The 13,675-nt window shown below is 34.8% G+C and overlaps 1 protein-coding gene across 1 annotated transcript; it reads left to right on the top strand.

Annotated features, from left to right (window-relative positions):
* Positions 1 to 4,228: 4,228 nt before the first annotated feature.
* LOC111911884 (uncharacterized protein At4g04980) lies at positions 4,229 to 7,364 on the top strand. Its single transcript, XM_023907630.3, has 6 exons — positions 4,229 to 4,812; positions 4,891 to 5,992; positions 6,070 to 6,235; positions 6,326 to 6,490; positions 6,591 to 6,743; positions 6,982 to 7,364. The coding sequence occupies exons 2-6, from the start codon at positions 5,073 to 5,075 to the stop codon at positions 7,156 to 7,158; spliced, it is 1,581 nt and encodes a 526-aa protein (XP_023763398.1). The 5' UTR covers positions 4,229 to 4,812; positions 4,891 to 5,072; the 3' UTR covers positions 7,159 to 7,364.
* The last annotated feature ends 6,311 nt before the right edge of the window (positions 7,365 to 13,675 follow it).

The raw sequence follows: 13,675 nt of genomic DNA, 5'->3' as shown, positions 1-13,675 counted from the left end.
TTATTCCAAAAGACAAGATGTTATCGAGAATATATATTGCATACGAAAGTTCCTATGTAGTAGTTATCAATCACATATGATTCACTTGATAAAAAGAGTATATAGTGAAACTTTATGTTACACATGATAATAACCGTGTGTTTACTTGTATCCCCCCCCCCCCCCTTAAAAGTGTATCAAAAGCATTGATAAAGCATTTGAAAGTGTAGTTTATAGGGGTACGAACTCACTTGATTGATTGAAGATAGTGAGATGAAAATTGAGCAGAACTTCGGCTTGTGAAAGTCGATTTTCTTGGGATTATCGGGAATCTCAGGAATGCAAAACCTTCCTTCGGGACTTGTACGCGAAAATCGGGGCTTCGGGAGGGTCTCGGGGGCTTAGAAGCAGAGTTTCAGCACAATTGAAAAGGCTCTACAAATCTCGTTTAGACTTCGTCGGCTAATTTTGACTTTATTTTTATTATATCATTTTTAACGGGTCGGGACACGAAAAGTCCGTTAAAAACCCATAACTTCTTTATCTGATGTCCGTTTTCGTCAGACTTTTCACCGATGCGCTACTATTGTTGGGACCTTCGATTCTCATTTAGGTTGTTTCGGCCAAAAGCCTCTCGATCTCTATTGCGAGTTTTTAGCTGTCTACTGCTATATCCGGATTTTGGAAAATCATAACTTCCTCATACGAAGTCAGATTTGGACGTTCTTTTTACGTACCTTTACGGTTTAATGATATCTACAACATTCATTTAGACACTTAAGGCTAAAAACTATTGTATTGAAACTTCATGTTTTTCGTTTAATCGTTGTTGCCGATTTTGTTGGAAATCTTAGAATGGTCATAACTTCTTCATTGTAACTCGGATTTTTGTGTTTTTAGTATTTATGTAAACCTTGACACAATATCTAACATAGTAGGTAAACCAATAGAGACTTTTGTACATTTTATTTTCAAAGTTAATTTTATTATTTCAAAAGTGGTTATAATACTTGACTTTTTAGGTCATTACATAGAGTCGAAATATCGGGTTGTCACATTTGAGGCTGACCTGGAAATAAAAATTAGAGTTATAAATTAATTTATCTTATAAATAAAATATTAATGTAATGACATGGACATTTATCATAAAAAATATTCTTACCACCCCAAGTTTTGAGCTCTGCCATATGTAGGAGGATGATAACACCTGCATTATCATTTTGATGTAAACAAATCATTTTATAGCAAGTATGTATAACAAGGCAATATCAAAAGTACATTGCCTTTTTTTACCTTTGGAGAAAAAAGCATATGTTGACTGAGAAACACAGACACAAACATATATCTACTATAATAAATGAATGTTTTTTTTGTCATATGTCCTCTTCTCATTCATTTAGACACATGGCATTTTCTAGAATTTTTAAATTTTCTATTTTCCACTTGTCATTTTATTGTACTTTTCATTTTATTAAATTAAAGCTCCACATTTAATATATAAGGTAATATATATGTAAGGTATTTATTAGAAAGGGTTTATATATGTAATGTATTCAATACATTAAAGCCTCATTAATTTTAATAATTCAAAAAATTTCTCATTTTTCTTATAAATTCAAAATTTTCAAATTGTTAAAATTTTAAAATTTTTTTTTTTGAAATAAACCCATGTAATACATGGGTCTCATACCTAGTTAAAGAAATATATGAATCATTCCCAAAAAAGTAGTTTTTACGGCAAGGGTAAATAAGTCATTTTGAAGAAAAATAATATATGTAGACACTAAACCTTTCAAGAAGGTACCCCACGTTTTCTTTTCTTTATTTCTATTTTCATCCGATCTAAACACATAATCAAATCCAAACTCGAAACTAATTAAATTGAATTTTACATCATCAAATACAAACACACACACACACACACACACACGGAAACACAAACATACACACACATACTGAAACACAAACCTACACACACAACAAGGGTAAATAGGTCATTTTACAACAAGTATGTATGATATGACAATATCAAAATTAGATTTGCCTTTTTTTACCTTTGGTCAAATATGCATATGTTGATTACGAAACACAGAGACAAACATATATTAAAGAATATCCAAATCATTCCAATTAAAAATAGTTTTTACAACAAGCCTAAATAAGTCATTTTGAAGAAATAACGTATGTAGATACTAAACCCTTCGAGAGGTACTCTATTTTTACTTTTCTTTTTTTAGTTTTTCATCAAATCCAAACACATAATCCAATCCAAATAACACAGAACTGATTAAACTGAATTTTACTTCATCCAATCCAAACATAGAATCCAATCCAAACACATACACACATAGAGAATGAGTGAGAGAGAGGGAGAGAGAGAGAGAGAGAGAGTAGACAATCCTTTTATCAAAAACCCACTAATAAGCCATTGATACATATACTGAACAGATAATATATAATAAGATGTAAGAAATTAATCAGTAAATAAAAAAAGCTACCCTTATGAAGCTGGTATTTGAACGTGATGCTGCAAAATCCAGATTTCACGAAATTGTGATGATAACTGAAATAGATTATACTTATACATAATTTTGAACAACGATTTTGGAAATGATGTGAAGAAATTAAAAATGTGATTCATATCATACTATTTTAGATTCTTTGATTTCAAATTCTATAACTATGAAGGTATATACAAATTGCTTGATTTTAAAAAGGCAACCATATTTATGTTTTGAAATTATGTTGACATTTATTTCACTTCAATACATTCCAATTAAAAATTCCAGACAACATTAATAAGTTTTCAACTTTCCAAACGTAGCCTTAATTTAGTTAATTTTATTTTATGATGACATCATCAAAATGATCCAATGGTTGAAATTAATCAAGGAAACACAATGATTGACCCTGATGGTTGAAGGTGATGTTATCAAGTTTCTCTTTTAATATATATAGACACTAAACCCTTCAGGAATGTACATCATTTTTACTTTTCTTTATTAAGTTTTCATCCAATCCAAAAACATAATCAAATCCAATTAAAACAGAACTAATTAAACTGAATTTTACTTCATCCAATCCAAACATAGAATCTATTCCAAACACACACACACACACACGTTCATACACACATGTACACACACACATAGAGAGAGAGAGAGAGAGAGAGAAAGAGAAAGAGAAAGAGAAAGAGAGAGAGAGAGAGAGAGAAAGATAGAGAATAGAAAACATGTTTATCAAAAACCCACTAATAAGCCATTGATACATATACTAAATACATAAACTATAATCGGATGTAAGAAATTAACCAGTACATCAAAAACAAAAATTGCTAACCGTATGAAGCTGGTATTCGAACATGATGCTGCAAAGTCCAGATTTCACGAAATTGTGATAACAATTGAATGAGATTATACTTATAGATAATTTTGAATAATGATTTTGGAAAGTATATGAAGAAATTAATACTGTGATTCATATCATATTTTTTTGAATTCTTTGATTTCAAATTCTATAATTATGAAGGTATATACAAATTACTTGATTTTAAAAAGGAACGAACCATATTTATGTTTTGACAATTATGTTGACATTTATTTCAATTCAATACATTCCAATTAAAAATTTCAGTCACCATTAATAAGTTTTTAACTTTCCAAACGTAGTCAACATAATTTAGTTAATATTAATTTTATTTTATTTTATGATGACATCATCAAATGATCTAATGATTAAAATTAATCAAGAAAACACAATGAATAGCCATTGTTGAATGTGATTTTATCATGTTTCTCTTTTAATATATATAGAAAAATAAGCTATATTTTAAAAGGTGTATCTACTCTAATAAATGAAGGTTTTTTTTGCCACATGTCACACTCTCATTCAATTTGTCAAATATCATTTTGTGATCATTATGAATTAATTTCTTTTCTACAGGGTTTTTTCTATTTAATAAATTACACATAATACTTTAATGTAATAATTACAATAAATGTAGTAATAAATGAATATCAATTTCATTAATTAACTTACATTCTTATTTCAAAATTCTCAAATTAAAACATATTAATTTATTTTGTTTATTTATTTAAATTTAAAAGATAAAAAAAATCAATTTTAATAATTCATTATTTTTTTATTTTCTTAAAAATCTAAAGTTTTTAATATTTAAACTTTTATATTTATTTTTTTAATTAACCCATATAATACAATACATGGATTCTACACTACAATATAAAACTTAAATCATGGACAAATCATCACCTAAAAAAACAAGGAAATTTGGACAGCAGCGCTTGGGTGGTAATAAAAAAGCGAGACCGAGTGTTTGATAAAGCATGAGCGATTACGTAGCCGTTAAGCCTACACCTGCGCGAAAGTTACGCTTAAAACGCGACTACTTCCGGCTCATAATTTACTTACCCAGAAATATATAAAAAAAAACAAAAATTCCCTCTAATTTCTACATTCATGATTCAACAATGAGAATGAGGGTCCAACATACTGGGTTCCACGATCACACTTTAGTCCCTTCGATTATTCATATAATAATCCAAGTTCTGGACGTTCTTAGCAAATATGATTTTTTTATTGCATCTATGTTTGCAAAAAACTTTATCCGATTTTCAAACCCTATGGTTTGACCAATTGAATTTGAAGTTATGGTTGTCTCGTTGGATTTGGTATAAGAATCATTCAAAGTCTATGGCTATGGTAGACGACGCATGCTTTGATCATCTTCTGTTTCCACAAAAGCTCTCTGGAATTGGAGATAACTTTACTCCAGTTGATAGAATTCAAAGATGATGAACTGGCTAAATTGACGCGGTTAGTTATTTTTTTTCATTGAATCAGTCATCTGCTTTAGTTCGATTTTTTAATTTTTGCATTTTTTATACTCATCAGAGAGTATATAATGAAAAACGATCACCCGGAATAAGATTTTGGGGAACTAGGAACTCCAATTCCGTGGGTTTGATCTAAAATTGAACCCAAGTTCATCAGGTCGTTGATTCAAGTTCCAATTGAAACACAGTATGTGTTTGCTGAAATGCCAATGTCTCCGGAGAGTTAGTTTTTGATTTGATATGGGTGATGATGGAGATATGAAAGATTATGAAGATTTATCTGCTGGTTTAAATTCAAAATCTTTTATGGAGTCTCATTTAGATAAGATGAAATTTCCATCTTCACCAACAACCCCAACTTCAGTTCTCCCAGATTATCCCGCTATTGAATCTTCTGAAGATTGCTCGATTGTTACTTTTTCTACACCTTTTCTGTTGCCTCTACGTGTTAATGCCATAAAGAAACTAAGTCCCATTGATGTAAAGCGGTTATCTATTCACATGTACCCTCATGTAGCTCAACAAGTAGCTAACACCTTCAATCAGATAGAAGAATCCAAGAGGAACCCTGAATTAACTAAAGATTATGTGGTGTTGGTTGCCAATCCACCAACGCCACCACTACTGTCACCTTCACCACCATCACCCCCTATGAGTACAAGTCGTATACAGACACCAAATCCACTTCCTCAAGCACCTCCTCCCCCTCCTCCACCTCCACCTCCCTCAAGCACAGTTCATACAGTGACACCACAGCAACTCCCTCCGCCACCACCACCACCACCACCTATGGCTTCACGAGATGCAACCATGACGAGACTATCCCTTGGAAAACAAGGTCCACCACCACCACCACCACCTCCCATGACACCAAGAACCATCCCACCACCACCACCACCACCAATGCAACAAGGAAAAGGCGGTGCTCCACCACCACCTCCTCCTATTGGTGGCACCCAATCTCTACGAGCTAAAGCAACTACAAAATTAAAAAGATCCTCTCAGATGGGAAGCCTCTATCGCCTTCTCAAAGGAAAAGTTGAAGGGTCTAGTTTGAATGGTAAATCCTTAAAGAGAAGTAGCAGCAAAGTTGGAGCTGGTTCTTCTGGTGGAAGTGGAAAGCAAGGAATGGCTGATGCACTAGCAGAAATGACAAAAAGGTTTTAATAAAAGAAAAAAAAGGTATTCTAAAAATATCATAAACTTCCCTTCCTTATGTCTCTTTCTGTGCTTTCAGATCATCTTACTTCATTCAAATTGAAGAAGATGTCAAAAACTATGCAAATTCAATCAAAGAAGTGAAAACATCTCTAAGTTCGTTCCAAACAACAAACATGGCTGAGCTTATCAAGTTCCACATATATGTTGAATCACATATGGAGAAACTTACTGATGAAACCCAGGTCTAAAAGATTACATTTCATCTATATTCAAATTTTCATTTTTGTTATCATTAATATTTATTATAATCATATCGCTAATACCCATTATAGGTTCTTGCAAGGTTTGAAGATTTTCCAAGTAAAAAGTTAGAAGGATTAAGAATGGCTGCAGCCCTATATGCCAAGTTAGATACAATAGCTACTACTTTGCATAATTGGAAGATAGAGTCTCCTGCAAACCAACTCATTGATAAAGTCGAAGCTTACTTTAACAAGGTAAATAAAGTAAATTTCTAGTCTTATAAAATCGGTGTTTAAATGTACTACCAGAAAGTTCTTCCCTTCCATTTCTAAAAATTAGAACTTTCATATGCAGATTAAAGGAGATTTGGATACTTTAGAACGAACAAAAGATGACGAGCTCAAGAAATTTAAAAGTCAAAACATCCATTTTGACTTTGGGATCCTTGTAAGAATTAAAGAATTGATGGTGGAGGTTTCTTCAAATTGCATGGAGTTGACATTAAAGGTACTTTCTTGTTTCTACCACTCAACTTACAACCTTAAAAGGGAATTTTGTAAAAAATGTATGGGGATTTTGTCGAGTATCAGCAACCACAGTGTGGGAGTTTTAATTCCAATGTGGGTTGGGCTCTGAATGGCACTGGTGGCCTGGCTGTATACCTAATTTACATCTCACATAATGCTCTGACAGTGTGGGTCAACTCAGGGTTGTTTAAAGAATATGAATTTTATTTGAACTACAGGAAGCAAGAGAGCCAAAAGCAAATGAACATGACAAAAGTGGGGTGAAAAGTTCAGGGAAAATCCTTTGGAGGGCTTTTCAGTTTGCATTTCGGGTGTATACATTTGCAGGTGGACAAGATGATCGTGCAGATAATTTAACAAGGGAACTTGCTCAGGAAATACAGACCCACCCTTAACTTCTACTAAGAAAGCTTTGTGTCATAGAATGCTTCATAAGAAATTCATGGTTTCTTGTCATAAGAGCATTAATTTTGGTATTCTAGGTGTGTAGATTTAAATTTGAAATTCATGTAGCTACTTGAAGCTATTTTTGACAAAATTGTATGGTTCAATTCCATTCATGACATTTATCCTATATATTTACATTTCTTACATTTATTCATTTTTTAATGTGTTTAGATGGAGACATATGTTTATTGATTAGTGTTGCCACTTATATAGCCCGGTGACGGTGGTTATGTGACTTGCCGGTAAATATGATAGGAAGAATTGAACAAAACCACAAGTGGAGTTAGGAAATAGCAATATACTTTGAAAATAAAACTAACACATAAATGAGAATGGAGAATTCTATATGTTTAATAAAATTTAAATTCTAAAAGTGTTTATAACGATGTCAAAACTATAGATGAAAAGAGATTGAATGCATATGTATATATTTTTCACAAAACAATTACAAGGATTGACTTTATATAGCCAATAAGAAGGAATCAATCAAGGAGAAATAAGGGATAAATATCAATATAATTACAATGCGTATCTTTGGTCCTTAATATGCCCCCGCAAGATGGAGGATCCGCCGGATACTCCAATCTTGGAGTGAAGTCTGAGAAAATGGTGCTCGACGAAGAGGCTTTGTCAAGGCATCTAACTGATTATAAGAGCTAATGTGGAGTACTTTGAGATAGCCGTTTGCGACTTTTTCCTTGACAAAGTGGTAGTCCATTGCAACATGTTTCATCCGAAAGTGATACATTAGGTTAGCACATAGGTATGTGTGTGGCACCTGTATTGTAACAAAAAAGGGTGGGCAGAGAGGTTTGAGTGATACCAAGATCTTTGAGAAGATTTTCCACAAGACCTCGGATGTTGTATTGGCTAATGCTTTATACTCAGCTTCAGTGACAATGAATAACCTTGAGACGAATTTTTGTCTTGTAGATTTCCAAGAGATAATGTTTTAGCCAAGATAAAGTATATAAGCAGTACTTGAGTGTCGTCCATTCGAGACCCCTCCCGAATCTGAGTCCGAAAATGCCTTGAGATTAAGGTGTTTGTTTTTCGAAGAGAAAATTCTTGATGTCTACGAACTACCTATGCAACCCTATGCAGCAGAAGAGGTGGATCAAACACCCACAGACTGTAGTTAGAAGCGTGCTTTTTTTTAACAGCTGCAAGTGGCTGCAGATGTTAAAAAAAATAATAATAAATTGATTTTATAAACATAAAATAGATTTTCTACACTTAAAATTTAATAAGTCTAGTTTTAAAACATTGAAATAAAATTCATACAACCAAATTAGTCTTACAATAAAAACAATTTGAAATAAAATTCATACAACCAAACTTTAGTAATTCTCATTCCATATTTTGCATCAACTTCTCGACAATTTCATCTCGTAACTGGGTTATATATTCAGGGTCCGATGCAGTACCATGTGTTAGAATCTCATTTTCATCATCATCAACGAGCATATTGTTATTTCCAACCGAGACATTTGGTTCATTATATAGTGCAAAATACTCATCACTCAGTCCCTCTATTATAAAATTATGAAACGTGAATGATGCAAGGGTAATTTTTCTTTGTGTAAACAACGAGATCAGTGCCATCGTCTTTAATATAGGGAATCGTTCTTTCAAGACACTAAAGCACGTTCAATGACGTTTCGAAGTTGTGCATGTGCATGGTTAGAATTTTCTTTATTGGTTAATGCACGTATTTGACGGAAATCTCCAAGCCAATACCTCACATTACGATACGGTGTCATAAAACCTTGAATGTGGGCATATGCGACATTACAAAGATCATATTTATATGTAAAAATGTGAAAAAAAAACATTTAGTGTAACACCGTGAATTTCAAAATAACTTTTTCACAAAATATAAAAACATTTTTCCATTTAATTTTCATAAAACATCAAGTTTAAATCTTCAATTCACATCATACAAAATCCCAAGATCATATCACATAAAAATCCCTTGCGTGTGTACAGATCAAGCCGGCGTCTTCCCACGGTCATCACTAGTACCTGAAACAAACAACACTAACACTGTAAGCACAAAGCTTAGTGAGTTCCCCAAAATACCACATAAACACATATTAGCCACTCGAGGCTATAACTCTATGGGTCCGTACACCCAAACTCTGTGAACCCTCAGGTTCTAACTCTGGGAACCTTACGGTTCCATCTCTATAAACATGCACAGCATAAATCACATAGACATCATGCAGTACAACACATAGCATACACATAACATACACATACTCTGACTCATAACTCTGATTACCTACTCAAGGTAAAGTATAGTGAGAAGACTCACCTCGTATATCTCCATAACCCGCAAATCTTGGAAATCACTCGTGCTCGATCCTCCGAGCTATAATCCTCCTATAACATCATACATCTCTAATTAAGGCTTTTACCACTAAGGTTGACTACTCCTATCAAGTCAACTCTGGTCAACGGTCAACGGTCAACTTTGACCGGACTCGGCGAGTGCACTAGGGCGACTCGGCGAGTCTATATGTATTCACCAACTCTCTAGGATTCTCTTTTGACACGTCGAGTACTCCCCTGACGCGACGAGTTCCACCTGACATGAATCGCGGGGCCACCACGACTCAACTCGCCGAGTCTCAAGAACAACTCGGCGAGTCCCAGCTCGACTCAGTCCATCTGTCAACCCTCTCTAACTCTCCCTGACTCACTGAGTCGACCCTTAACTCGGCAAGACCACTCGCTGAGTGGTCAAGGACAAACTCCATGCTACTCGCCGAGTCTGTTCTTCGGACTCGGCGAGTCCATGCCATGCACCAAGTCAATCTCACTTCTGAGGTCAGATCCGCTCCAACAACTCATAGATCTGGCCCTCCCAAGCACATTCATCACGTAAAGTTCATGTCTTGGTGCTCATAACACACCCCATGCCTCATAAATGGTGTTTTGACCTCAAGCACAAAGACCCCAATCCAAAACCCCCATGGATTCATAAAAAGCTTGGACAAAGGGACACTCTGGACCTCCAAGGGTCCAGATCTAGAACCTAACTCGCTTAAGGGACCAAGGAAGCACTAGATCTAGTCACAAAAGGTCTCAATAAGCCCTAAATCAACATGAACATCAACATAACAGAGAATGGCTCGAAAATAGTACCTCATACGTGATGTTCTGGACCTCAAATCTTCAGGAAGTGGCTCTTCTTGCTTCACCCTTGGCTATTGCTTCCTTTCCCTTGCTAGATAACACCTCCAAGGTCAATAATGGCTCCTTGACTTACTCCAAATGCTCAAGCTCACTAGGGTTTCTCTCAAGGGACTGGTGAGCACAAATGACGGCCATAAGGCCCTTTAAATAGGCTCCAAACCCGAGAAATTAGGGTTTCATTAAACAGCGCGGACTCGCCGAGTCCATTCCTTGGACTCGTCGAGTCCGGGTGCGAACCCGCGTCCAAATCTGCGATCATACTCGGCGAGTCTAGGCTCCAACTCGCCGAGTCTCCTCACAAATCATCAAAAATAAATAGATAAATAAATATATAATACCTGGGAATCCGGGCTGTTACAATTAGTTTTGAAACTAAGATAAAGCTATTTAAATAACCATTAACTTACCTGATGGTGGAAATAGGAATGGTGCATGTGGATTTGCTAATGTTTCTGATAATATTCTAGAATCATGTGCTACCACTTCCCAACCGGCCACAACAAACGTAAACATCATGTTGAAGTCAAAAATTGCCAATACGTTTTGGCAACAATCGCCTTTTTCCCCTGCTTCTATATAAATCTTGTTTTTTTGCAGGGACAACACCATGTATCAAAGTAGCATCAAGTGAACCAACTGCTCATTTGAAAACCCGTCGTAGCCTCCTATTATGTCTTAGAATATTTGGATTCAGATTAAAAGATAGTGGTACTATAATGTCGTGTGCGAAAAGCAACATTTTGTCCAACACTTCATGAAAAAATTTATAAATTGTTTGCTTTGAGTGTTGAAATCTTCGCTCGATATTCACATAACGTTAGTTATGACTGATCATCATAAAAAACATAGCCATATTTTCCTCAACCGATACATGTTTGCTATCCTTTAATGCGTAATTTACTCTAAAATGAGCACATGGTCGTACAAAAGATTCACATGAAATGCATAGTACTTCAACACATTGTAGAGGACTTGTTTTCCAATAACTCTAATGTGTATTCATGTCCCATCATTTCCGAATCGTTGTCCTACACTCATTTCACACCCCTCTTCCAAAAATAGCATACATACAAATACATTATAATAATGAGAAGTATATTTTTGTGGTGATCCATTAGGAACCTATTAATCAACACAGGTACTAAATAACATAAAATTTAAGTACCAAATAAAATAACATAAAATTTGTAACGCTCGTGTTTCGAGGCTAAGCATTAATTCGATGATGTAATAGTAAATGTCAACTGTTGTAACGTATTTTAAAGTACTAAAGATGAATTACTTGAATATTATGTGAATTATGTGCTTTTATGTGATTATATACTTGTTTGTAAAGCTATAATAAAAATAACCGTAAAATTTTGTTACATAAGCCCGATATCGATGAAGAAAATTTTAGTGGTCATGACAAGGATTCCTGACATATAAAGAACGTTGAAATCCGAGTTAAAACAAAGAAGTTAAGACCTATCAAAGTTTTACGGCTAAACCGGTACGACACTACGTGACGTAAAAAGTGAGTTTACGATAAAGTGATTTTTAGTCATAGCGATATAAATGAAAGTCGTAGCATACAATAAACTGAGAGCATGCATAAAAAGAATGCCCAAATCTGACTTCATATGAGGAAGTTACAAATTTTCTAAGATTTGGCAGAGTAGTGTGCAGTCCGGAGTTCGAATTTTAGATCGAACGATTGTTAGCTGACACAACCTAAATGAGAATTGAAGATCTCATTAATAGGAACTCGACAATAAAAAGCCAGTCGAAAACGGAGTCCGTGTGTAGAAGATATGAATTTTACACGGTCGTTTAACAGTGTAATCTCCTCATACTGTTAAATTTAAATTCGTCAAGAATTAACCGATGGAGTCAAAAGGAAAGTTATAGATCTTATCATTACCTACGCGTGGATATAAAGGCATAAAAAACGGAGCTCGTATGCGAAAGTTATGAATTTTTTAAGATTGGTTGTTTTATATGCGTCCAGCGCCATGTGTCAGCACCAGGCGAAGCCTTAGTGCCCACGCAAGGCCATGACGTGGAGTTAAGTTCCACGACGTGGAATGCCCCCAGACAGCCTATAAATAGAGGTGTAGATAACACTCAAAACCTACACCAAAATCATTTTTTCTCTCCCATTACCCACAAAACCTCTCTTCCATTCCCTAGTACTTCCTAAGTGCTAGAAGCGAGTCTCGGAGCGCCCGAAGGCTCCAAGAAAAAGAGTTTTTCGGTTTGAAACTCTATCCACGCAGAGCCCGGTTTTCAAGCAAACCTCCCGGTTTCGTCGAAGCAAAGCGCTGTCTAAGTTGGAAACACCATCTTATCAAGTGAGTGCATTAGTTACTTTCATCTTACACATAGATATGAAGTACTTTATATAAATTACGTGCTGTGGGTGCATATTTACTTGAGATATGTGCTAGATGAAAGATTTAAACTTCTTTGTTCTCAGATATGAACCTTTTTCTTCAGATCTAGGCTGTAGATGTATTTTGTTTTCAGATCTGAACCTTTTTCTTCAGGTCTAGGCTGTAGATGTATTTTCTTTTCAGATCTGAACCTTTTTCTTCAGGTCTAGGCTGTAGATGTATTTTGTTTTTAGATCTGAACCTTTTTCTTCAGATCTAGGCTGTAGATGTATTTTGTTTTTCAGATCTGAACCTTTTTCTTCAGATCTAGACTGTAGATGTATTTTGTTTTCTGATCTAAACCTTTTCTTCAGATCTAAGACTATAGATGCATTTTATATCTACAAATATGTTGGATAGAACATGGGTAGATAAATGATGAGGTATGAAAGATGATATAGATGAATATTGGTAGCTGCACCACAACCTGTAGATGTTTTTCGAACTACGATGCACTCTAAACATCCTAACATCTGTGCAAAGGGATAACATCCACAGCTGCGCCTAATAGAGAATGTCATAATCCCGGTAGCTGAGCCTAGTGATAATATTGGCAGTTGCACCTAATAGATAACATTGGCAACTGCGCCATAGGCAAAGATGGACTTCGTGCCTATTCTTCAGGAGAATCCTTATGAATAAAAAGGTGAATGATAGATGATTCTTAGGGTAGATCCTTAAGAGTAAAGAAGTTAATGGGGATGGGTAATTGGGTTGATTGTTTGATGTTTAAACATAATAACTATATTATTGTGGGTTGAAAACCCTATGTACTCACCAGGTTTCCCAACCTGAGTCACTCATTTTATTTGTATCACATGTTTCGATAAAAAGCTACACTACACTAAGA

This window comes from Lactuca sativa, chromosome 4 (assembly GCF_002870075.4).
Source record: "Lactuca sativa cultivar Salinas chromosome 4, Lsat_Salinas_v11, whole genome shotgun sequence".
In the NCBI taxonomy this organism is placed as follows: Eukaryota; Viridiplantae; Streptophyta; class Magnoliopsida; order Asterales; family Asteraceae; genus Lactuca; species Lactuca sativa.
The sequence above is the reverse complement of the archived record's forward strand: the minus strand, read 5'-3'. Positions and strand labels throughout refer to the sequence as shown.